At 40.2% G+C, this 27,121-nt stretch overlaps 1 protein-coding gene across 12 annotated transcripts in view; it reads left to right on the top strand.

The window, feature by feature from the left end:
* ATXN3 (ataxin 3) overlaps positions 1–25,162 on the top strand; it is a 34,158-nt gene extending 8,996 nt beyond the window's left edge. For 6 of the 12 annotated variants that reach the window (XM_042944119.1, XM_042944116.1, XM_042944122.1 and 3 more), the window contains 8 exons: positions 110–195; positions 669–735; positions 5,417–5,504; positions 11,129–11,261; positions 11,891–12,057; positions 13,602–13,698; positions 19,495–19,583; positions 24,825–25,162. In XM_042944119.1, the coding sequence (XP_042800053.1) occupies positions 110–195; positions 669–735; positions 5,417–5,504; positions 11,129–11,261; positions 11,891–12,057; positions 13,602–13,698; positions 19,495–19,583; positions 24,825–24,922 (825 nt within the window). In that variant the 3' untranslated portion in view covers positions 24,923–25,162. Of the gene's footprint in view, positions 1–109; positions 196–668; positions 736–5,416; positions 5,505–11,128; positions 11,262–11,890; positions 12,058–13,601; positions 13,699–13,956; positions 14,538–14,595; positions 14,663–16,946; positions 17,038–19,494; positions 19,584–24,824 lie in introns of those variants that run through there. The other 6 variants (XM_042944125.1, XM_042944124.1, XM_042944115.1 and 3 more) reach the window with 4 other exon arrangements.
* The last annotated feature ends 1,959 nt before the right edge of the window (positions 25,163–27,121 follow it).

Below are 27,121 nucleotides of genomic sequence, written 5' to 3'. Positions count from 1 at the left end.
TAGGGAAAATTATGAAGTACAGTTGTTTATGCAACTAACATGGCTGCGCTACTTAATTTGGAATTGAATGGTTTAGCTCATGAAAAGTTGCTTTTTTTTTTTTAAACAGGTTATAAGCAATGCCTTGAAGGTTTGGGGTTTAGAACTAATTCTCTTCAACAGTCCAGAGTATCAGAGGCTCAGGATCGATCCCATGTAAGATTTTATTTTGCTCTTCCACATTGCTTTTTCTAAACTTGATTTTTAAAGTTACAATTTCTTAAAGAAGCAAAGCGTATTTTGAATGCTTTTGTCTTGCTTGATGTTCCCTGTTTCATTCCCTCAGAGTTCGCTGTGACACCTTTTGGGGATGTCCGTGAACATCTGCCCATTAACTCCCCTCCTCCCTTCGGTGTCTGACAGCACAGAACTGATCCTTAAAGGGTGTGTGGTGCCATCATTCTTGCATGTGGCATCACTAACCTGCAGAGAGATTTCTACTGTTTGGGTTTGGGTTTTGGTTTTGTTTTTCATGCTATTTTGTAATTTCTCAAAATCTGTGATGCTTCACTGTAAGCACAATCCTAAACTATCATGTTTTATATAATACTTGCTAGTAGATAAACTAAATGAATGTGAACTCTGTTATTTCAACTTAATATTGTGTATGCATTTTTTTCTTTTTCTAGAAATGAAAGATCATTCATATGCAATTACAAAGAACACTGGTTTACAGTTCGAAAATTAGGAAAACAGGTAATGTTTCCCCTTTTGTCTTTTTTCTCATTTTGCCCTCCATTTGCAACTAAAATGTAAAGGATCGATACCTCACGGATGAAGAAATTTACCAGTAACGTGTGTGTATGGTACGGTTTTAATCTTAATGGAAATTTTCTATTTTCAAAGACAGTATCAGTTTCCCTTATAGGTTTATTTGTAACAACCATGCACAGTTGATGCTTGAACGACATGGGTTTGAACTACATGGGTCCACTTACACGTGGATTGTTTTTTACAGTACAGTACTATAAATATATTTTCCTTCTGATCTTCCTTTTGTTTTTATGGTTTTCTTAGTAACATTTTCTTTCCTCTAGCTTTATTGTGAAAGTAAGTATATCATAGGTGCCTGATTGGTCGCTAGAACATGCAACTCTTAATTTCAGGGTTGTGAGTTCAAGCCCCACTTTGGGCATGGAGCCTACTTAAAAAAAAGTATACAGTACATATGCGAAATGTGTGTTAACTGTTTTACATTAGCAGTAAAGCTTCCAGTCAACGGTAGGCTATTAGTACTGAGTTTTTTGAAGAGTCAAGCTATACGTGGATTTTCAGCTGTGCCAGGGGTCAGCACCCTTAACCCCCCACGTTGTTCAAGGGTCAACTGTACAATTTAACTACATAAGAAAAGCTTTCTATTTAATACAGTACAGAAGGGGTCACTTTTAGTGAGTTTTTATGGGATAAAAATGTTCTTCCAGTTAACTATGACTTTATAGATTTGTTCTCGGCATACAGTAGTGTCATGAAGCCTGAAATAGCATCCAGCATGAATAAAAAGTTTTCAGTCATGTTTGCTTTAGCATATCAAGATTATCCATATTTCAAAATGTCATGTAATACATAAGGCTTCATAAAATCTATGCGGATGTAATATGTACGTCTACATAAAACTCTATTTTTTTAAAAGAACACAGAATGTGTCTTGAACAAGCCTTTCTTAAGATCAAGAAACGTACCTAAGGTGTTATTTTTTAAGATAATTACCAAAGATCTTTGGATACATGACACTATTTTGAAACAATTATGTAAAGTCCTTTTTAGGGGCGGCTGGGTGGCTCAGTTGGTTAAACATCTGACTCTCTATTTTGGCTCAGGTCATGGTCTCGCTTGTGTGGGTCTGAACCCCACATCGGGCTCTCCACTGATAGTGTGGAATCTGTTTGGGATTCTCTCTCTCTGCGCCTCCCCCCCATACACTCTTTCTGTCTCTCAAAAATAAATAAACTTAAGAAAAAAGCCCTTTTTATTAGAATTTTGAATCTTGGGGCACCTGGGAGGCTCAGTTGGTTAAAGGGCCTACTCTTGGTTTCAGCTCAGGTCATGATCTCTCGGTTTCGTGAGTTGGAGCCCCTCGTCAGGCTCTGTACTGACAGTGCGGAGCCTGCTTGGGATTCTCGCTCTCTCCCTCTCCCTCTCTCTCTGCCCCTCCCCCATTCACACCGTCTGTGTCTCTCTCAAAATAAATAAACTTAAAAAAAAAATGTTTTGAATCTTGGAAAGAGGAATATTAGAAATGGTCCAATATAAAAAGAACTTATTGATACGTTCAGCAACGTGGGTGAACCTAAAAATAATTATGCTGAGTGAAAGAAGCCAGATACAAAATACTATGTACTGTAAGTTTCCATTTGTATACAAGTCTAGAAATTGCAGACTAATCTGTAATGACAGCAGATTAACCAGCTGTTGCCTGGGGATGAGGAAGGTGAGGAGCAGTGAGAGAGGAGGATCACAGGGCCCTGGAAACTCTCGGTGGTGGTGATGGTTTCTTGGGTGTACACATATGTTAAAGCTTCAAATTGAACATTTTTAAATATGTGCAGTTTCTCGCATGTCAGTTATAGCTCCACGAAACTTTTGGAAAATAAAATAATACGAAGCAAAAAGGAAAATGAAATCAAGAATGAGTGCACTGATTAAATCAATAAAAGATAATTCAAACATAGAAACCCTGCTATTATGTTTTAAGTCCTTTTAAGTCCTGTGACCCGATTATTTCTAAAGGTCCCTCCTGAGTTGTACAAAGAGCAAGTAAGGAGGTGCGTTGCAGTAGAGGCTGACCTGAGTGGGGGTCAGCTCCAAGGAGAAAGCAGAGAGGACACTGCCGAGATTATTTAACCTTCGGCTTTTATTTATATCTTTAAAAAATTATGATCAAGTATTCTTTACCTTTCCTGTATAATCATTGGATTTTTTTTTTTTAAGATCTGAAGACTTAGGTTCCAGAAGTTCCTTTGGTGATTTGCATGTAAACTTGCATCGTTATTCTGAGAGATTTTACAAATTTTAGTTTGAAATTGAATTTTCACATTTTAAATTACTTAATCTTTTATAAATACAAGAAATGTCCAATTTTAACTTATTATATTTGGCTCTAATTTATATTTTTGTTTACAGTTATGTTTTTCACTGTACACCGTTTTGTTAGAGGTCCTTGTATTATGAAAAAGATGCCTGGAAACGTTTTTTTTCCTATATATATTTTTTAAAATTCCAGTATAGTTAACATACAATGCTATATTAGTTTCAGATGTACATGTAAGTGATTCAGCAGCTCTGTACATGACTCAGTGCTCATTACAGTGAGTGCACTCTTGGTCCCCTTCACCCATATAACCTGTCCTCTACCCACCTTCCTCTGATAACCACCAGTTTGTTTTCCGTCGTTAAGAGTCTGTTTTTTTGGGCGCCTGGGTGGCTCAGTCGGTTAAGCATCCAACTTCGGCTCAGGTCCTGAGCTCACAGTTCGTGAGTTCGAGCTCCGTGTCAGGCTCTACGCTGACAGCTCAGAGCCTGGTGCCTGCTTTGGATTCTGTGTCTGTCTCTCTCTCTATCCCTTGCCTGCTCACACTCTGTCTCTCTCTCCCTCAAAAATAAATAAACATTAAAAAAAAATTTTTTTTTAAAAGAGTCTGTTTTTTGGTTTGTCTCTTTTCCCTTTGTTCCTTAAATTCCACATATGAGTGAAATCCTATGGTATCTGTCTTTCTCTGAGTTACTTCACTTAGCCTTATACTCTCTAGATCCATCCGTGTTGTTGCAAATGGCAAAATTTTAATTCTTTTTTATGGTTGAATAATACTCCGTTGAGAAAGAGAGAGAGAGTGAGAGCGTGTGTGTGTATCTCCTATCTTCTTTATCCGTTCATCTATTGGTGGACGCTTGGGCTGCTTCCATAATTTGGCTGTTGTAAATAATGCTGCAGTAAACATAGAGGTGCATATGTCTTTTCGAATTAGTACTTTTATTCTTTGGGAAAATACCCAAGTAGTGGAGTTACTGGATCGAAATGTAGTTTTATTTTTAATTTTTTTGAGGAAACCCCATACTGTTTCCATACTCCATACTGTTTGCATTCCCACCCACGGTGCAGGAAGGTTTCTCTTTCTCCACATCCTTGTCAACACCTGAGTCTTGTGTTTTTGATGTCAGCCATTCTGACAGGTGCGAGGTGATACCTCATGGTGGTTTTGATTTGCATTTCCCTGATGGTGAGTGATGGTGAGCATCTTTTCATGTGTCTATTGGCCATCTGGGATGTCTTCTTTGGAGAAATGGGTGACTGGAAAAGTATTATAATCTCTGTCAAAATCCAGGAAAAGTAGTTGGTCACGACGCTGACAGTAACTTTGGAAACTTTTGTATCTTGTGGGTTACATTAGGAATCCTATAAGATAGTGACTAAGTGATTTTAATTACATGTGACAGTGGCTCAGTGATCCTTGTAAAATCATTTGGCGGTTTTGCATTCCCTTCCTGGAATGTCTACTTTTCTCACAGTTGGAATCTTTTGGCCAAAATTACCAGCAGTGGGAAGACTTTGTGTTGGTTTCATTTTTCTTCAGTATAATGTGATTAGGGTTTTGTTGGGCTGCTACTTTGAAAAAAGATTTGATTATACCTATCAATAAAGATACTTTAAAGTAGTATCAATTTCTGTACTCTTTTTTGGGGTGGGAGATACAAAGTTTATGACTTAAAGCAAAATTTTATTTTATTTTATTTTGTTTTTTTAATTTTTTAATGTTTTATTTATTTTTGAGACAGAGAAACAGAGCATGAGCAGGGGAGGGGCAGAGGGAGAGGGAGACACAGAATCTGAAGCAGGCTCTAGGCTCTGAGCTATCAACACAGAGCCCGACGCGGGACTCGAACTCACAAACCGTGAGATCAGGACCTGAGCCGAAGTCAGCCACCCAACCAACTGAGCCACTCAGGCACCCCAAGCAAAATTTTATTTTTAATTAAAAAAAAATTTTTTTTTTAATGTTTATTTATTTTTTGAGAGAGAGACACACAGTATCCGAAGCAGGCTCCAGGCTCTAAGCTGTCAGCGCAGAGCCCAACGCAGGGCTCAAACCCACGAACCATGAGATCAGGACCTGAGCCGAAGTCGGATGCTTAACTGACTGAGCCACCCAGGCACCCTGCAAAATTTTATTTTTAAAACATTTAATACTGGTAAATCTGCAACATTTATTTCAGTTTTTAAAAATCATATTATTAAATTACTTTTTAAAAATCTTGGTTTGACATGTTTTCAGTGTTTAGATAGCCTTAGTAAGTTTAGATGGGTTGTATTTATTCTTAACATATGGAACTTCCCTATTACTTATAATGTACATTAACTTAAATACTTAAAATTTTTTTCCAGTGGTTCAACTTGAATTCTCTCTTGACGGGTCCAGAATTGATATCAGACACATACCTTGCACTTTTCTTGGCTCAATTACAACAGGAAGGTAAATAAAGACTGAAATTTTTATAATATTGTCTTTCAAAGTAGCTTAATAAAACCAGCTCTATTAGATGTAAGTATAACAATACTGTTTTTATGGCAGGGGCAGTGCAATCATCTTTATGTTTTTGTTGGTGAACTTTAATCTGTGATTTGGATGATACTATCCATCCAGTTAGAGTTTTCACGGACACTTGGCCCTCCCCTGAGGTTGCTCCTGCCTTAGCAACCCCACGAAGTAATGGCTCTTGTTCCTTCCAGACCCCACGGACTCCATGGCCAGGCGTGGTGGGTGGGGGTATTCTTCTTGCTTCTTGCTTCTTCAGGCCACTGTTCTTACCTAAAGACTCCAGCTTCTCTAAAATACCTGGCACGAGAGTAAACTCTACCTCCTGCTCTTTTCCATTCACCTGTGATCCTCTTTTTCCATGGAATATTTTAGGGTCTGATTCACTGTTTTCTCTCAACTTGAACTCTTCATCATTGTTAGTGATTTCTACATCAGAAATCCATCCGGTTCCATACCATTTTATTTTCAAAGACCAGTTTTTTCATCTTGCCTTTGCCATTACCAACAACGGTATCACCTTCAAATCCCAATTACAAGCATTTTAGTCTTTGACAATTGCCTATCTTTATACCATATTTTCTCTGTTTTCTGCATCCAGCAAGTCTTTAAACCCTACCCAAACATTCCCCTCATATCCTTACTTCCTGTCTGACCCTGCTTATTTCTGTAACCCATCATTATAATCAATCTGATGCGTTTCTCCACTCCTCTTTCCTTCGCTCTATTATACTTCCATGACGAAATGCCAGCCCTGGTTAAAACTAGATCTTGGGCTTGTCCATTCCTGCATCAGAGCAGCTGAACATAGCTACATAAAATGGGGTGACTGATTTTGCTTTAAATTTATGATGACAAATTTCAAATGATCCTTTAGGGCTACTTGACCTTGCTACTGTGTTTTCATAGTAAGGTCACTTGCCACTCTCCAAGATGGTTATTTTCCAGTTCCTCTCTTCAAATCTCTAACCACTCACCTCTTCCTGACCCCTAGCTATGACCTTCCTTTGTATTCTGACAAAACAGAAACAATGAAAAGAGGGGCACCTGTGTGGCTCAGTTGGTTGAGCATCCGACTTCAGCTCAGGTCATGATCTCAAGGTCTGTGAGTTCAAGCCCCGCGTCGGGCTCTGTGCTGACAGCTCGGAGCCTGGAGCCTGCTTCGGATTCTGTGCCTTCCCCTCTCTCTGCCCCAACCCACTCACATTCTGTCTCTGTCTCTCTCAAAAATAAATAAACATTAAAAAAAATTTTTTTTAAATAAGCAACAAAAAGAGAACTCCATCTTTATGCCAGTCTATCAACGTGCCTGTATCCCAGCCTGTGCATTGAGCCTATTAAAATAGGTGAATTGTCCCCTGCTCCTGACCAAGACCAGCCTGTCCACTTTGGGGCTATATCCCAGTTCCTCTCACCTATTCAGGATCTTTGCTCTTGCTTTTGTCTTTTCTACTTGCCTGCATGGTCACTGCCCCCCTCTTTCTGTATTACTCCTATCAGCAGAGAAATAAGAAAAAAGCTTCTCTTTACTCCAGGAAAGGCCAGCTGCCTCCCATTTTTATTTTCTCCTTAGAGTCCCCTCTAGTGTGTTGTCTCCTGTTCTTGAACTCATTCCAGTTACATTGTCATAGCCAACATTTCACCAAAAAGTTGCCTTCTCAATTCATCAGTGACCTCCACATTTGTATTCGGTTCTCAGTCTTCTTTTTATTTGACCTCATCTTGAGGGTGGAGTGGAGTATACCCTCATGTAGAATAAAACAAAACTTTTTCATTGAAAATTTCAAACAAATAAAAAGTAGAGAAAATAACGTGATGAATTCTCATGTCCCCTTTACCCAGCTTGAACGGTTATCTCATGGTCAATCTTATTATACACATTTCCTTCCCCTGCTAATTTTGAGCATCTTATTTTCTCTGCAAATTTTTTAAAATTAAAATTTTTAAAAGCAAACACTCTTAAATATATATGTGTGTGTGTATATGTGTGTGTGTGTGTGTGTGTGTGTATGTATATAAATATATGTATATCCACAGTACTATAAGCACGCAAAAAAATTGAGCCACAGTGCTTTAATAACATCAAATATCCAGTCTGTTCCAAATCTCCAGTCTCCTTGGTTGTGTCTTAGGATTTTTACAGTTTAACTAGGTTGAAATGAGTTTCACTAATTGCATTCATTGATTGATGTTTTCCAAGTCTAACTGTAGGTTTCCTTACATCTTTTTCCCCCTTGATTTTATTTATTTATTTATTTATTTATTTATTTATTTATTTATTTAGAAGAAAATGGGTTGGGGTACCTGAGTGGCTTGGTCAGTTGAGCGTCCAACCCTTGATTTTGGCTCAGGTCATGATATCATGGTTAGTGGGTTCGAGCCCTGCGTTGGGCTCTGCACTGATGGTATGAAGCCTATCTGGGATCTTCTCTCTCCCTCTCTCTCTCTCTCTCAAAATAAATAAACTTATAAAAGAAAAAAAAAAAGAAACTGGGTCATTTGTTCTTCCCCACACTCTGAATTTTGCTGATTACATCTTTATTTTGCTCTGAGCCCTGAATACCCAACAATCTGGTCTTTAGAACTGAGGCTTAATCAGATTCAGGTTGATTTGGGGGCAGGGTGGGGAGACCGTGGAAAACTTCACAGATGGGGTGACACTTGACATCTGGTTGGCTCTCTTTTTGTGTTTTGAGCAACCACTGATGATCGGTGCCTGGATCAATGATTTCATTCAGGGTTGCAAAATGGTGGTGTTAGATTCCCATGATGTCTTCACATATTCGCTGCATACTTTTATACAAATAAACTTTCATTAGTTATTTGGTTCTCCTGAAGTATAGTTCATATAGGAAAAGCAGAATAAATATTCTTCCGTTTTATAGGTTTTTAAGATGAGTTGGTTTCATAGTGCGCTTCCTCCAAAGATAACCAGTTAGCAAAATAAAAAAGGGGGAGGCGCGTGCGTGGCCCAGTCAGTTGAGTGTCCGACTTCCGTTCAGGTCATGGTCTCGCAGTTGGTGGGTTGCAGTCAGTGGGTCTGAGCCCCACATCAGGCTCACTGCTGTCTGCACGGAGCCCACTTTGGATCCTCTGTCCCCATCTCTTTACCCCTCGCCCATGCACGTGCGCTCACGCTCTCTCAAAAAAAAGTTAAAAACATTCAGAGATAACCTGTTAGTTTGGAGGTTTTGATTTGTGATGGTAAACTAATCCATCAAAACGTAGTTCGTGTGTTTCAGTCCATTGTGATTATTCATATCAATACTCAAATTGTGCCACTTGCATGAGGGGGTACCTTTTGAAATTGACTCCTCAGTTTCTGAAATGACCACTATAGCTTTTTGAAGGCTTTTTTTCTCATAAGACAAGATGTTTCAGGCTTACCTTGTATGTTGCTTGCCTTAACTTTTAATAATGATGTGTAAAGCTCAGTCTGGGTACTAGCGTGCTTATTGCTGCTGGGTTGGTTGTCTGTCAGTTGTTCTTTCCAATTCACATTCAGGGTTATAGCAGTTTTACTTCTTTGATATCATATTCTAGTATGTTTTTTCTTTCATGCCTAAACTTCTGTTCCTAAGTATATCCTTCCTTTTCGAAACACTATCCACACTTGGCTTCCAGACCACTATGCTCTGGTTTTCCTCCTATCTCATTGGCTTCTTCTTTCAGATTTCCTTTTGTGGATCTTACTCTTGCCAATTTCTTATGGTTGGAAGTGACCTAGAGACAATCCTTGGACAATTTCTTGATTATGGGCTGTCCTATTATTATTTTTATTTTGCTATCCTGTTATTTTAAATATCATCTCTAGGGGCGCCTGGGTGGCTCAGTCGGTTAAGCGTCCAACTTCGGCTCAGGTCATGATCTCACGGTCCGTGGGTTCGAGCCCCGTGTCAGGCTCTATGCTGACAGCTCGGAGCCCGGAGCCTGCTTGAGATTCTGTGTCTCCCTCTCTCTCTGATCCTCCCCCATTCATGCTCTGTCTCTCTCTGTCTCAAAAATAAATAAACATTAAAAAAAAATTTAAATATCATCTCTAAATAAAATCTATATGCCCATAATTCCGAAACTTTTATCCTCTGCCTACACATCTACCCTGAACAGCCAGACTCCTAGCTTTGATGTCTCCACTTGGGAAGCATTTCAAACTGAACATGTCTGGAAAAAATTTATATCTCTTTTCCCTATATATGTTGTCCCTCAGGTTTTCTGTTTTGGTAAGGTTCTGTCTTCTTACACTCTGGTTCCTATACGTTATATTGATAAAGCAGCCCAGAGTGCTTTTTAAAAAGTGTAACGCATATTACAGCACACCCTCTTACCACCCTTTGGTGTCTTCACTGGCATATGTCTTAAATAAAACCAGAGGTATTTACTGTGCCACCTAACCAAGGCTGAGTGTCTGTTCTTCATGATGCTCCTCACGGACTGCCATGGTGCTGACACATTTACTTTAGGGTCTAGAAACAATTTTACTGGCGTACAACGTTCTAGACCATCTGAACTCTGAGCACATTTGTTCTTGTTTAAATAAAGTATATTAATCGTATTATATCTTGTTGAAAAAATAAATATTAATGTGCTGTTTTGTATTTTTTCCATTAATAGTTCTTTTGTTCTTTGTTTCATTATCTTTTAATACTCACAAAAGATATCCAGTAATAAGTACCAAAGCTTAAGAAAAATTTATGGTAGAAAAGCTTAAATTGATCACAATGACTTAGGTATAGTCTACCCATGTTCATTTTTTGTGTAGAAGATTTAGCTGAGAAAACTCTGGCTTTCTAGGATGACATTTATAAAAAATTCACTGAATCAGTATAATTCTTTGAAAATATGAACCACATCATCAATACTTTGGCTAGATTTTGAGCATTGGTTTCCCAGCTCCTATATTCAGCAAGGAGGGGTGTGTGTGTGTGTGTGTGTGTGTGTGTGTGTGTGAGAGAGAGAGAGAGAGAGAGAGAGAGAATGTGTCGGGGGGGGGGCAGCTATTTCTATAGATTGTTCGTTTTACCCGTATTTCACATTATTACACACATCTGAGTGTGTCCTCACCACAGCCCTCTGAGGAAGGTACTGTTATCATCAGTTTAATGGTTGTATACACCAAGACATAGCTGGGTAAAGTAATTTACCAGAGACCATGCTTGGTCTTGGAATTGGAAGAGCTAGGACAAAAACCCTGACAATCTGATTCCGAATTCCTTGCTCTTCCCCACTCCTTCACCCGCCTCTCCGATACCATTTAGTGAGCAGACTATGTGGTCACACACTGTTTTGGTAGGGGCCCTTTGTTTACATTATGCCATTTATTTCTCACAGTCACTCTGTAAGATGGCTGTTCCCATCTTACAGACCAAGGAAGTGGCCCAGAGGCTTTCAGTAGTTTGTCTGAGATCAGCGAGAGTCGGGATTTGAACCCAGGTCTTCCTCACTCTTGAACTTGTGTTCTTCCCACTAGACTGTGCTGCCTTTCTATCTGCTATCATTTTAAATCTATTTTTAATCTCTTACTGGCTGTTTTCGTTTATTTTTGCCTTTTTTTTTCTTTTTAGGTTATTCTATATTTGTTGTGAAGGGTGATCTGCCAGATTGTGAAGCTGACCAACTTCTACAGATGATCAGGGTCCAACAGATGCACAGACCAAAACTCATTGGAGAAGAGTTAGCACAGCTGAAAGAACAGAGGTGAGATGAACCCTGCAGTAGGGAGTATATGATAGTAATTCATATTTCATTATAAGAATTACATGTCCTTCCTTCCTTCCTTCCTTCCTTCCTTCCTTCCTTTTCTTCAAGACTTTATTTTTTTAAGCAATCTCCATACCCAGCATGGGGCTCGAACTCACAACCCCAAGATCAAGATCATGCTCTACTGACTGAGCCAGCCAAGTGCCCCAAGAATAATGTTTTCCTGCTTACACTGAATGTGTGGTCCTTTTATTGTTGGTGATTTTTTTAGACCTTTTATATTTTTAGTGAAGTCTATTGGTCCAAACTTGAATTGACTATTTGAATTACTTTATTTACTTAGATGCACAGCACAGCACAGTCATTAGGTTGTTAGATTATCTGCCAGAAAATGTGTAATTTTTGACTTCTATAAAATCTTTGGGGACCCCTTTGGCTCAGTTGGTGCAGCATGCGATTCTTGATTTTGGGGTTTAAGTTCAAGCCCCACGTTGGATATAGAGGTTACTTAAAAATAAAATCTTTTTAAAAAAATTATTTAAGAAATGTTTTGGTTTATAAATATTTCTGTTTTATCTAAAATAGAAGACTGGTCTGCAGTTACCATCAGTGTTATTGTTCTTTAGAGTTCAGAAAACAGATCTGGAACGAGTCTTAGAAGCAAATGATGGGTCAGGCATGTTAGACGAAGATGAGGAAGATTTGCAGAGGGCTCTGGCACTGAGTCGCCAGGAAATCGACATGGAAGATGAAGAAGCAGATCTCCGCAGGGCTATTCAGCTCAGTATGCAAGGTACAGACATTCGGCCGCACCTTCATTTGTTGTAGAAGGATTGAGTCAGATCATCTTTAGTTCCCCCGGAAGTCAGTGTACTGTTGGTAGAAGTTCTTTGACAATTACTCTAGAAGCAGTGACTATGGACATACGACAATCAGCTGTTTAGTTTTCTTGTAATGTAAATACCTTTTAACAACCTAAGTTATATTAGGATTGGATATATTTTTAGTCTGGTTTTTCCGTTTGGTCAAAAAACTGTAGTAACAGAACAATAATAACCTGAGGTTAATCTTTGTGGGCAAAAGTGGGGGGGGGGGTTGGGGGGGGGCTGGGGGGGTTGGGGGGGGCTCTTACCCAGACTTGCTATTTTGTAAATGTATGCTGTTGGATACAAAAGGCCTGGGAAGAAAATATTTCAAAAGTGTAACACTTAGTGGCCATGTACCTTACAGCATAAGCCCACTTCATGGACCCACCGTGATAGTGACATAAACTCACTAGCAGAGGAGAGTGAAGATGTCTCCCCTCGGGAATCCAGGCAGCGGGAGTTGTCTGGCAGGTAGCTCAAAGAGCTTACTGAAAAGTATGTGTGGTTTTTTGGCAGTTTTGTTGTCATCTAATTAATGTGGAAATTTGCCTTCTCTTTTCTTTCTTTTTTTTTTAACCTTTATTTATTTTTGAGAGAGTGAGAGAGAGACAGAGTGAGCACAGGGGAGGAACAGAGAGAGGGAGACACAGAATCTGAAATAGGTTCCGGGCTCTGAGCTGTCAGCACAGAGCCCAGTGCGGGGCTTGAACCCACGAACTGTGAGATCATGACCTGAGCCAAAGTCAGACACTTAACCGACTGAGCCACCCAGGCGCCCCAAGCCTTCTATTTTCTTAATGAGATGATTCAATGGGATTTCTTAAATACCTGAATAAAATTGAGGTTCCATTACTGTGAAGATTATCCTTTTTATCCTGTGTGTTGTCCTGAACTTCTCACACCTCCTGGCACAGCTCGGAGTGCTTCGTCTGTGCGGTCCCATTTTTGATTAGTAGAGTCCTGCTGGATTAGCCCAGTAATGGACAGACAACAGCTCTTTATAATTTTAGATATTTTTGTGTCATTTGCTTTTCTTCCCACCTCATTTCACAATCTTGGCAGGATCTCTGGGACACACACTTGAGCTGTTACAGCATGCAAGTATCGTAGGAGATCGGAATATAGAGAATGGGTTTACAGTCACCCACTTCTCGTTGCTTCTCGTTGAAAGTGCTGGGGCATTTCTAGTAAGTTAAAGAGGGCAACACAAGTGTGGTGTTGATGGCTCTCCCTAATGGGTTGGCTGTTGGACTCACATCCTTACGTCCACTATGTCACAGATGGGTGTGGACACAGGTTATATTTGAACTGCCTTATTCAGATTTGTCCATGAGACTTTCTTCTAGTTACAACATAGCACAATATTTTTAAGAAAAAAACTTTTTTGAAAGCTTGCTCAAAAAGCATAAACATAGCATCGCTTGAATTGGTAAATAAAATGATTGCTTTTTTTGTTCTGTTTTCTTTTCAGGTAGTTCCAGAAATGTGTCCCAAGATATTCCACAGACATCAGGTACACATCTTACTTCAGAAGAGCTACGGAAGAGAAGAGAAGCCTACTTTGAAAAGTAAAGTAGTTGGTACAATATTAAAATTGCATATTTAACGTGTACTTTGTCTGTTTTGTCTGCAATCTCTACATACAGAGCTTTGGCTTAAACTATTTTACTTAAGATTCTCTCCTTTTTAAAGATTGGTTACTACCTGAACCCTGTGAACATCTGAGTTTTGTTTTGTTTTTAATTTATAGCTAATAAACTGAAATGATACGTAGTTTTAGGGAAAGTCTTTGCCTCAATACTAATTATAGGGTTTATATGAAATAGGGTGAAGGAAACCCAGTCAAATGTAAGTCATCAAACGAAAATGGAATTGGACCAAAGCAAGAACAATGCCTTTGGATGTGCTTCTTGGTGACCTGAGCAACCTTGCAAAGTTCTGCTGTCAGTTAACAGGGAAAACAGCACTGTGGTCGGGGAGCACACGCCCAGATACAGACGGTGGTTACTTGTTGTTCTTACTGCCACTTCAGGGGTTACCGCGGGCCTGTCCGCATCAGGGACATGGGGCAAACCGTAAATCCTAAAACCTAAATCTGTCAGTGCTCTCAAACCAGAAAATAAAAATTATCATCCTTTCCAGTAACTACCATTCACAACTCGTCTTCCCTTTTTCTTTTTTTAATGGGGGAAAAAAAAAGAGGTTACAAGGTAGTATTTAGAGAGACTGTGCAGATCCTCGGATCCCAGGTCAGAAACCAAAAGTCCAGCAGCTGAATCTGGCCTGTTCACTGTATTTCATCAATTCTGAGATGTATGTATTTTCACAGTTCAACATCTCTATAATCGAGAAGCGTCTCGCAATCCTAATTGGCAGTATTAGTGGGAGCTGAAATAGTGGAGCATTATGATGGTGTAATGAAGATAATATTTACCTTGTTTTCTGTTTTGTTTTGTTTTTTTAAGTTACAATCAGAAGTATATGAAGGAAAGTTCTGATCAACTGACATCCTCTTAATGTGAGATATTTCTAGTCTTTATTCAGCGATAGGTTAATGGATTTAATTATATATAAAATTTCAAAATTGTGCTTATTAGTGCTTTTCACTTCCTTTCAAATTTTAAAGTGAACTTTTAAATTCTTTGATTATGATAAACTTCAAATATCTATAAACGTAGAGAAACCAGCATAATGAACCCGTTTACCCATTGCTCGTGTTTAACAAATGCCAGCACGTGGCCAGGCTTGGTTTTCTGTGACCCCATCTCTCATGCATTCCACTCTCCCACCCCCAAGCTGGGATTATTTGGTAACAGATCTAAATTATTGTATCATTTCATCCATTTTTTTTTTAATATTGCCAAATGCTGTCGTCACACTGTTAATAATTATCATATGATAATTATTAATCATTCTGTCATGTCATCAAATGTCTAGTTAGTGTTAAAAAATAACTTAAGGGGTGCCTGGCTGGCTGAGTCAGTGGAGTATGCGACTCCCATGTTCAAGTCCCATGTTGGGTGTACAGATTACTTAAAAATAAAATCTTAAAAAAAAAAAAAGTGAAACTAATTAGATAAAAACTTACATTTGAGAAAATTTATTTTAAGATATATCAAAATCAAACAATCCTGACTTTTGGTGTGCCTGGGTGGCTCAGTCGGTTGAGCATCTGGCTCTTGGTTTCAGCTCAGGTCATGATCTCACAGTTTGTGGGTTCAAGCCCCTTGTTGGGCTCTGTGCTGAAACATAAAGGAGCTTGCTTTAAATTCTCTCTCTCCTTCTCTCTCTGCCCCTCCCCCGCTTACATTCTCTTTCTCTCTCTCTCTCTTTCTCTCTTTCTCTCTCTCTTTCCTCCCCTCTCTTCTCAAAATAAATAAACTTAAAAAATCCTTTATTTTAACAACTAATGTTAGTATTTTGACACATTCTCTTCTACTCACACACACGTATATGGTGTTATTAGTTACACCCATTTCCCATAATAGTAAATAGTCTTTGTAATATACTGATTTTTGCTATTATAATTAATAGTGCAGGGGCGGCTGGGTGGCTCAGTCAGTTAAGAGCCCGACTTCGGCTCAGGTCATGATCTCACGGTTTGTGAGTTCAGGCCCCACATCGGGCTCTGTGCTGACAGCTTAGAGCCTGGAGCCTGTTTCAGCTTCTGTGTCTTCCTCTCTCTCTGCCCCTCCCTCCCCTGCTCGTGTTCTGTCTCTGTCTCTCTCTCAAAAATAAATAAATGTTAAAAAAAAATTATATAATTAATAGTGCAGTGAGCAATCCTGTACTGATGCCATGCCTCAAATTTCTCACCATTTCTTCCAGTTATTCTGAGGTTTTTGGGTTAAAGGACAGAAATATTTTTTAAGGTCTTGGTATGGATTTCTAAACTGCTTTCCAGAACGGTTCTCAAATGATACTTCTATCATGCTTATTTCACATTCTATTTTTTGCCAGAACAAATTGGTCCAAACAGACGTACCTTATTGACAAACTGCAAGATTCACAAGTAGATCTAAGAAAAGGAAAACATCTTTAAAGTAGAAAAACAAATCCCTTCTTTACTTAAAAAATTACTTTAGGTTGGAGAAGCCTGGGTCACTCAGTCGGTTGAGCATCCAATTCTTAATTTAGGCTCAGGTCGTGATTCCAGGGTCATGGGATCGAGCCGTGCGTGTGGGGCTCTTGTGCTGAGCGTGGAGCTTACTTAAGATTTTCTCTCTGTCTGCCCCTCTCCCCCATCATGTGCGCATGCTCTCTCTCTATGTCTCAAAATTTAAAAAAAAAAAGTTTATTTCTTTAAATGTTTGAGCATCAGTGAGGCTCCTTCCTGGTTGGAGGACAGTGGATTGGGAAGGAACATGGGCAGTGATGGTTTCCAGCCCCAGCGGCATCCTCTGAGCCTGGCCTGACCTTCGAAATATCGGTGGGAATTTGAGAACTAGAGAATATCTTATAGAGTCACAAGTTGCTGAGAAGAGTTCAGAACGAACTTCTTGGTGTTTCTGTCCACCATTGCGTAGCATCCAGAGTCTTGTTAGACTCAGTAGTAAAGGAGCTGAGGAACAGCTGTAGTTTCAAATATTAGGCCTTTCACCAGAATTCCTGATTATTAGGCCTACAGGTTCTCTCTAGCTTCTGTCCCTGGGAACTTGGCTCTAAGGTTATCGCGCTCTTCCCTCTGACCCTCTCCAAACTGACCCTGGTGCTAACTGTTATTCAAACAAATTCTGAATTCAAATTCAGGGTTTTTTTTTTATTATTCAAATAGTTTATTTTGTTACACATTCTAATAGTTTTTTTTTTCTTATAGACTATTTGAAGCTTCATGCCTAATGTAGTAACCACCGTATTCATGCTTGATCAAACATAAAAATACTGTTTAAAAATCTACCTGTTACAAAGTAAGTCATAGTTTATGAATGAGTGTCAGGCAACGTTTTCACAGCCGTATTTTTTTTCCAGTAGTAATCTCTCAATCCATTTTACCTATTATAAAAGCCCAAGTGAAACTCTTACTACACCAGCAGTGTCAGTATAAAACCTACCGCATTCACAAATTGAATTAGTGCGTGTACAACTGTTGTGTAAACCGTAAAGTATTCCACAAATGTGTTAGCATCATCGTCTTCTCTAAGCGTAGCTCTGAAATGATGCAGATTCTCTCCTTCTGTTACTAAAAAAGTGTTACCCAACAAAGAGGCAGTTACTGGGCATTGTTTCCATGGTCGCGGATTGCTATGATTTTTTAATTGTCTGACACCTGAGCCACTGCTTCGGTGGCACGGCATAATGCGATTCACTTTAAGAAACAAGCTGCTAGAGGTATTTTGAGCAGAAAAGGTTTTAACACAGAGACTCAGGGCTTACGCAGTCTTAGGAAGAGCAAGCGGGCGGTGCGGGCTGTAGCCAGGCTTCCAGAATTCCACAGACCAGCCTGTTGGAAGAGTGCAACCAACCGCCCCGGTTGGGAGGATGGGAAATCAGGACACGGAGTTCAAGAACACGTTGCCATAGCTGTGATCCTAGGGTCTGGAAGCTTGCCACCACGGTTGCCTAGACGTGGAAACAGGAAGTCAGCCCCCACTGCGGCTGCCGGGAAGCCGCATCCTGGGACCGGCTCCATGACTTGACTTGCCCACAGAGAACAACCAAAGCAGCAGGAAGATGGTCGTGCCTCATTTCTGCGAGCGCTCAGTTGATTACCAGCATCCTCGCTGTACAGTGACCTCCAGTGGTGTTTTTAGCTTTCTACCTTCTGATTCTGAGGGCACATTCGAAGACACAGTGGGAGTGGGTACTGATTTGCTGTTTGAACATGTTGCATCTTACTGTGTCAGCAAATATGAGAGGGGTCAGGACTGTTTCAAGGCTGGCAATTCCTTTACTTCTCACTTTTCATAAATTTAAAGTAGATGAAGACTGTCCCTCTAAAGCTGCTGTCTCACCCACCACTCTCTTGTGTTCTGACACGTTGGCTTGGCTAGAGGGGGAAAAGGGCGGGCGGAGAGATCTGATGTGCCAGGATTGATTCCTCCTGCCTTGCAGAGGCGGACCCCGTTACCGGGATGGACTGCTTTCTCGTGCACACCCTGTTGTCGGGATGGGCTGCTGGGAACCTACCCTCTTGTGCACTGTTAGCCACGCACGCCTGAGAGTAAACTGAGGCAGATGGCAATATGCTTGGGTTTTCTTTGTTGCTCATATTTAAAACAGGAGACTGAGACTCTGGAAGACATCGTGTGCTATTCTATTTGTAGAGTTGCTGGCAAATTTAAAATTCTGGTTCCTTTAAAAATCCTTCTATGCATTTTTTGAAAGCTATGGCTTCTCATTGCAGTGTCAGCTGTTTATGTTTTTTTTTAAATTTTAAACATATTATGTATGTATTATGTGAAATAATTTTGAATTTACTTAAAAGCAGAACTAGTTCCCAGAACTCCTTATACTCACCCAAATTCCCTAATTGTGGACATTTCTGAGGAATTTGAAAATAACTTGCAGACATGACTTGCCATTACATTTCAGTACTTTAGTGTATATTCTTTAAGTATTTACATCATAACCATCGTGTTTAAATGTTTTCAAACGTGGATTTTTCTGACGTCGTTCTCCCTTCTGCAAAAAATCCAGGGAAAATTTATTTTAATATAATAGATGGTACTGCAACTTGATAACGCATCTTAAAAAGTTATTTTAACTTCTTTCCCTTTATCAAGTATTTGGTGGATGCGTACCATGTGACGGGCAGTGTTTTAGGCACTTGGGAAGTGAGATAAGGTTTGTGCTCTTGTTAGCTTGAAGAGGGAGACAAACAGAAGAGTATCAGATGGTGCTAAGGTGACGCCGAAATTGAAAGGAAGTGAGGAGATAGTGAGAATGGCTGCTGGCTGCTGTATGTGGGCTGGTCAGCGAAGGTGTCTCTGAGGACGTGCTGAAGCTCGGAGCTGGACGGCAAGAAGAAGGCAGCCGTGGGAAGGTCATGTTAACTGGCATGGTAATTTGAGATGCTTAATGTTCTCAAAGGTGCTTATTTCCAGCGACTTCCAACAATACTAAGGATATGTAAGTCAAAACACCTACCTGCCAGCAAATGCTTTTGCTTATGTGTTATTTCGCGGTGAAAATCTTTACCTGTTGATTTGATAATTCAGATTTTATATCTGGGTCTCCTAGGATCAGCACTGTGCTACTTTTAAGTAATATATATCAGAGTGATTGCTCTGGCCTTCTTTTGTGGAGGTCATGACAGTGACTCTTTTGTTTTGTGGAACCATTTAGTTTCCATGCGCAGTTTTTCTCGTGGCATATTTATTCTTCGGGTTTGGGTTTTAACATACACTCACCTTCACGTGTTTCAGGCAGCAGCAGCAGCAGCATCCACCAGCACAGCTTTCCCACCCACGCGAGAGGCCAACCACAAGTTCAGGTGCACTGGGCAGCGATCCAGGTATGCCTCCCTGACTGTGCTGTGTTTGACACGGGCTCCATGTGGTTTTTGGCTTGACAGGCTTTTTTCTCCCCTCTTGAATTACACTAAAATTCATGTATGAATTTGGAATCTACTAAATTTCCTCAGATTAAGAAGCATTAAGAAGCAGACTTAAGATTAAGAAGCAGACTAGAGCATTCAGTGGATATGTTGCTTTAAAATTCTAAACAGTACTTGCGACTTCACAGTAATTAATACACCCTCCAAAAGTTCCTCGGAGATAAAGAATATTGGTAGCGGGAAGATACGCTTTACCACCTGGAAAACTGAAAACGCCCAAGTGTAGTCTAAATAATAGGAAATCGAGAGTTAGTGATCAGGCCTTGGTTTAATAGGTCTTAAACTTTGGTCAGTTCCTGGTAGTACCAGTTGAGTGAAAAAGCAACTATGTGACAAAGGCCTTGTAAGCAGAACATGTGAAGAACTCTCAAAACTGAAATAAGAAAACTCAAGGGGCAAAGGATTTGAACAGATACTTCACCATGGTTGACAAATAAGCATGTGAAAATACGATCAATATTAATAATCGTTAGGGAGATGCAAATTAAAAAATTTTTAATGTTTATTTACTTTTGAGAGAGAGAGATCTCTGCGAGCGAGCGAGCGAGCGGGCATGAGCAGGGGAGGGGCGGAGACAGAGGGAGACACAGAATCCGAAGCAGGCTCCAGGGTCTGAGCTGTCAGCAACACAGCCCAAAGCAGGGCTTGAACTCACAAACCATGAGATCATGACCTGAGCTGAAGTCGGACACCTGACCGACTGAGCCCCCCAGGTTTCCCTAGGGAAATGCAAATTAAAGCTACACACCTCATTATAAGAATGGCTTCATAAAACCATAAAATTGACAATACCAGGTGCTGACTAGGATCAGGGTTGCCATGACACTCCTGTGCTGTTAGTAGGAATGTAAAAGTTTGAAAAATAGTTTAGTATTTTCTTATAAACTTAAATGTGCACTTAACCATGTGATTCAAAGGTCCCGCTTGAGGTATGTAAGCAAAAAAAAGTAAACTTAGGTTCACAGGAAAACTTGTACGTGAATGCTTAGAGCAGCTTCCTACTTGTCAAAAACTGGGAGCTACCCAAAAGTTGCCCTTCGGCTGGTGAATGGATGCATGTTTGTGGTACTTGGAAACCACGGACTACTATTTAACAATAAAAAGGGACGAACTGGTGCTTTTCCCGATTCCTCCTGCTATTTACAGCTAACAACCACGGACATTTATATCAAAAGAACATAAGAAAATTCTGAAAGCTAGAGAAGAGACAGACGGCTTAGGGGGCTCAGGACCAGAGGGATCACATAGTGGCATGTGGCCTGGGTGCTCTCTGCTTCACACACCCTGGATTTGGTGAAGAAGCTATGGCACAGACCCAGTAAACCTGCTCTGTGTAGTCAAAAGGGACTGCGGAGGGGCGCCTGGGTGGCGCAGTCGGTTAAGCGTCCGACTTCAGCCAGGTCACGATCTCGCGGTCCGTGAGTTCGAGCCCCGCGTCAGGCTCTGGGCTGATGGCTCGGAGCCTGGAGCCTGTTTCCGATTCTGTGTCTCCCTCTCTCTCTGCCCCTCCCCCGTTCATGCTCTGTCTCTCTCTGTCCCAAAAATAAATAAAAAACGTTGAAAAAAAAATTAAAAAAAAAAAAAAAAGGGACTGCGGAGCAAGTAGAGTCTTTTATATAATAAATACTCTAGTCCAGCCAAAGAGGGTCATAAACTGGCCTTATCGTCACCCCACCGCATCAGCACGGGCCAGGTGGGAGCATAGACTGGCATCCCCAGCTGGCAGGCACGAGCTGAACGTCCCACTTGCCTGGCCAGGGTGGTGTGGCCAAATGAGGAACTGGGATTTTCATTTCCTCCCGGAGAGAATGAGGGGCCCTTTCCCATGGGGTCTGTGGTCACAGGGAGCCTAGACTTCCACCCAGCCATACGAGGCGTCCCTCTGGTTTCCCGCAGGGTAGTTTCAGAAGAGGCCTAGTGGAGAATCCGGAGGCAGTGATTTGAGGCAGTAACGAGGCCACACCCCCAGCGTCGGTGAGAGGCAGTCCGGAGGCATTCCTACCCTTCCAGTCAGGGAGATCTTAATGGAGGACAGTGGGGAGCCAGAAGTCCCACGTGTGCACAGCAGTCACGATCGCACACACGCTCCCCCTCTCTGGCCATAGCAAGGCAGCACCCTCTCCCCCACTGGTACTGTGTCAGAAGAGGCCTGCTGGAAGAGAAGACCCAGGCTTGTAACATGCAACATGGCAGATGTCTAGGATTTGATCGGAAGTATTTATCATACCAAGAGCCAGGAAAGATTCAACTTGAGAAAAGACCATTCATCGACACCACCACCCAGATGACACTGATGTTAGAATTCATTAATCTCACAAGAAGTTTTATTTTATTTTATTTTTTAATTTTACTTATTGTGAGAAAGGAGAGAGCATGAGCAAGAGAGGGGCAGACAGACTGGGAGGGAGAGAATCCCAAGCAGGCTATGTACTGTCAGTGCAGAGCCTGACATGGGGCTAGATCTCACAAACCAGGAGATCATGACCTGAGCTGAAACCAAGAGCTGGACACCTAACCGACTGAGCCACCCAGGCGCCCCTCACAAGGATTTTTAAAGCGGCTATCATAAAAATGTTATACTGAGCAATTGTGAACATGCTTAAAACAAATGAAAAAATAGAAAGCTTCAAGAAGGAAGATATAAAGATGAACTAAATGGAAAGTTTAGAACTGAAAAATAACAGTACCTAAAATTTAAAAATGTAATGGGTGGGGCGCCTAGGTGGCTCAGTCGGTTAAGCGTCCGACGTCGGCTCAGGTCATGATCTCTCAGGTCATGATCTCTCGGCCCGTGAGTTCAAGCCCCGCGTCGGGCTCTGGGCTGACGGCTCAGAGCCTGGAGCCTGCTTCCGATTCTGTGTCTCCCTCTCTCTCTGCCCCTCCCCCATTCATGCTCTGTCTCTCTCTGTCTCAAAAATAAATAAACGTTAAAAAAAAATTTAGGAAAAAAAATTAAAAAAATAAAAGGCTTTATTATAAAAATAAATAAATAAATAAAAATAAAAATGTAATGGGTGGGTCCAAAGGTAAATGGAAGGACAGAGGAGAGAATCCATGAACTTGAAGACGGAACAATAGAAAGTACCCATTCTCAGCAACAGAGAGAATTAGACTGGACAAAACAAACAAAGCCTTGGACACCCGTGGGACCATAGTGGAAAGATCTAAGGTGTGCACCATGGGAATCTCGGGAAATAAGGAGGGTGGGCTGAAAAAGCATTTGAAGAAATGATGGCTAAAAACCCCAGCTTGGGCAAAAGATCTAAAACTCCAGATTTAACTGAGAAAACCTCTAACAGTTAAGCCCAAAGAAATTTATGCCAAGACATGATAATCTAGCTTTTGCAAACTGAAACAAAAGAAGAAAATCTTGAAACCAGCTAGAGACATCTTGCCTGCAGCAGTTTGTGTGACAGCAGATTTCTCATCTGAAATCATGGAGATCAGTAGGAAGTGGCATAACATTTTTCAAGTGCTGAAAAGACACTCTCAACCAAGAATTCCCAGTGAAAATTTCCTTCAGGAATGAAGAGAAAAATTAAGAGAATTTCTCACCAGCAGACCCACCCTAAAATTATGGCTGAAGGAAGCTTTCTAAACAGAAATGATAAGAGAATTCATCTGGGAACCTCAGAAAGGAAAAAAAGAACAGTAGAAAGAGTAAAAATATGGGTAAACAATAGATGTTCCTCTCCTTTTGAGTTTTCTAAATTATGTTTAATGATTGAAGCAAGAATTAGAACATTGATTTGGTGTTTGGTGTATATGTAGAAAATATTGGGAGAGTAAAGGATGTAAAAGGAGGTGAAGTTTCTACATTTCAACTATTACAGCCAGTCTGGAAAATAATTTGTCAATTTCTTTAAAAACTGAACAAGTACTAACCATACAACCTGGCAGTTAGACTCCCGGGCGTTTATCCCAGAGATATGACAACTTAACCGTCCATGTAAAAACCTGTACACAAATGTTCATAGAAGCAGCTTTATTTCTTACAATCAAAAACCGGAAACAATCATACTGTGCTACAGGAAGATGAATGGTCAAACAAACAGTAGTACACCGTGGAATACCACTCAGGACTAAAAACAAACCTGCCGTTGATACATGCACCAACTTGGATGAGTCTCAAGGGCATTATGCTGAGTGCAGAAGAAAATCTCAAAAGATCTCATTACAGTGTGATTCAATTTGTGTAACATTCTAAAAACGACAAATGTGTAGAGGTGGAGAACAAATTAGTTGGCTGCCTGCAGTTAGGGAAGGTCGGGGCAGAGAAGTGGAGAGCAGGAAAGAGATCTTTGTGGCACTTGAACAGTTCTCCATCCTGATAGTGGTGCTGGTGGTGACACAAAATCTTACACGTATGATGAAATAGCACGGCACGACACACAACTTTGTACCGATGGCGTATCCAAGTTTGGGTTTGAGCTGTAGTTACATAGGATTTAATTACTGAGTTTAATTGTTGAGTTAAAAATTGAGCTGAAGTGTACACGGGACCGCTCTGAACTATCTTTGCAACTTCCCGTAAATAAACAATTATTTCAAAACAAAGTTTAAGGAACAGATTACGTATATATACAACTAAGTTCAATTTTCTTTCACAGCATAATGCCTTTGTTTTGAAATATAGAATAAATGTACTTTGGGGATTGACCACACAGGGGCAGCATAAGCAAATTTTGGAGGGCAGTGGAACAGTTCTGCACCTGGGTGGTGATGGCGGTTATACAGCTTTGTGTACTTGTCAGAACTCGTAAAACAGTAAATGAATGCATGTGACTTTATGCAACTATTACAAATCAAAATAGGCAGTTGTAGTGGTCAGACCGAAATACATTTTCTAGGAGCTTACCTTTTTTTTTTTAACGTTTATTTTTGAGACAGAGACAGAGCATGGACAGGGGAGGGTCAGAGAGAGAGGGAGACACAGAATCTGAAACAGGCTCCAGGCTCTGAGCTGTCAGCACAGAGCCTGACGCGGGGCTCGAACTCACGGGCCGCGAGATCATGACCCAAGCCGAGGTCGGACACTTAACCGACTGAGCCACCCAGGCACCCCTAGGAGCTTACCTTTTGATGACTTTGAGAATTTTCCCAAAATGTCTAAGAGATAACGCTTGTTTTCTTTCCCAGCAGGAGATGCTATGAGCGAAGAAGACATGCTTCAGGCAGCTGTGACCATGTCTTTAGAAGTTGTTAGAAATAACTTCAAAACGGAAGGGAAAAAATAATAGCTTTTACAAATCATTTAGACCTTCGTACTTTCCAGCATTATCCTGGGTGATTACAACATAGACGGTCCATTTTAGTAATGTGTCCAAGGAACAACGTTCAACAGAGGAAATAAGGCTTTAGGCGGTTTGCAACAAAAAGATGAGCAAATGGAAAAATGTGTCAGTTGTAGGACTAAATAACGATCCTCCAAACACTAGCCAAAGAGGCATTTAGCAATTAAAGACATTGAAAATGGTTTTCTAGAGGTTCCTTTTCTTTTTGAGTGTGCAATATCCAACATGTCTAAAGTTAGGGCGTTTTTCTTGGATCTTTTTGCAGACCAGCTAATTAGCTCTTGCCACAGAACTTTTTCCGTTCATTTTCTTTTCATCCTTTCTGGTCTGGTCGGTTGGCTCGCTTTTCATCATCTCTTAGTTGCTTTTATTTCTCATTAACCAAGTTAACCTTTTAGGACAGTCTTTTCTATGTTGATAGGAGTAACGGTTCCAGAAGGATTAGCTGCTTTCCCTCCAGTCACGTGGCGTGCCCTTGGATGTTTTCTCTGATCACAGTTTCTTTGGGACGTGGTTTTCCTTACTTTTCTACAACTCTTTTGAAAGATGGTAATCTTTCTTGAGGTTTTGCTTCCTAAGCCCTCTAAGATGGGATCATTGTTTCGTGATTCTGATGCATTCCTCAACTCTGAAATCAACTCTGCACAAATATTTGAGAAGAAATGAGAATTTTTTAAATATGTGAGCACATCCTTTTCCAGATGCTTTATGAATGTCTTCTCAATTATGTCAGACCTTTACAGCTTTGCTGTAACCCTTTCTCTGGCACCTTGATATTTCCTTGTCTTCTCCAATTGAGAAAAATAGGAGAAGCACGGTATGCAAGCAAGTTTCATTCCGTGTATGATTTAACAAATAATACCCACCATGAATGTATGAGGGACAAAGTTTGGCTTTTGATTTACTTGCAGTTTCATTTTCTTCTCTCTTGTGCCTGGAGCTCTCCGTTCTGTTTACAGTGGAGTCACGGAGCGTAGATGTCTGCTTCTGATATACATCTTGTAGCAGGATAGATAGCTTGCCAGAGATGATGGTCTGGAACATGAAAATAATCTACTAACAAAAATACATTTAAATTTATACTGTGATTTGACACTTGCATCATGTTTAAGTAGCTAAAGAATTACAGAAGTCACACAGTACTTACTGGGTCTGTAAATACGAAAGTCTTTAGTTTTGATAAACATTTTGATTGGGATGCACAGAGTTTGTATCTGGGTCAATATAGTGGTATGATTTTGGTGGAAATTAATTGTCTGTCTGAAGTGGACATTTCGGATTCCGTCACTTATTCCCCATCCCTCATTCTCCATCCCCCTTTTGAAGCTCTTTTGAATGTTGAGTTGTTCATAAGCTAAAAGTTAGGAAATTTCAGCCGACGGCTTAGAAAATTAAAGTATGATATGTTGCCATGACTAGTGTATGGCTGTACACATTTTATCAGGGAAATTTTTTTGATCTAGGATTTATGGCTGAGTTGAAAAGAGATGAGAAAATGACTTTGTATGATTATGAAGTAGCTTTTTTTTTTTTTTTTTTTTGGATAGAGACAGGTTTTCTTTTTAGTCATTATTTTGTGCCAAATAAAGTTTTCTGAAGTTTCCCTTGCAAAATTAGACACTTTTACTTTAAAATCTAAAGTTTTCTTTTGAGAATCGAAACGTTTTCAGAAGAGTTACAAAACTTTAGAACTGTAAGAGACATTGGAGTTTAGTACTGCTCTCAAGATTTACAAACCAAAATATTTTAAGAGTGAACATTTCTGCCATTATCCCCAGTATGCTTGTCCTGTTTTCCATGGATATTTGGCTTTTACGTTTTCCCATTGAAAAATTACATTCGACTTTTCATACACTAAATGGATGAGCTACCTAATATAAAAATGAGTAAAGAAATATGCAGAAAGTTTTAACCTTAGAGTTTATAAAGTTCTTATATTACACACCTTTATTAAAGCACTTAAGGAGATATAGCATGTTGATCTTCATTTAGGGATTTTTTTTCTTTTTTTTTTTTTTTTTTTTAAGCAGAGCTGAGCACACACTGGATACATTTGTGAATGTGTTTATTTAGTTAGTTTCTTATGAATGTTATACTCGGCAGGCAGATCCAGAATGACTAGGGAACTGCCAATTTGTTTGA

Source organism: Panthera leo, chromosome B3, assembly GCF_018350215.1.
Source record: "Panthera leo isolate Ple1 chromosome B3, P.leo_Ple1_pat1.1, whole genome shotgun sequence".
In the NCBI taxonomy this organism is placed as follows: domain Eukaryota; kingdom Metazoa; phylum Chordata; class Mammalia; order Carnivora; family Felidae; genus Panthera; species Panthera leo.
This window is presented reverse-complemented; position numbering and strand designations above follow the sequence as displayed.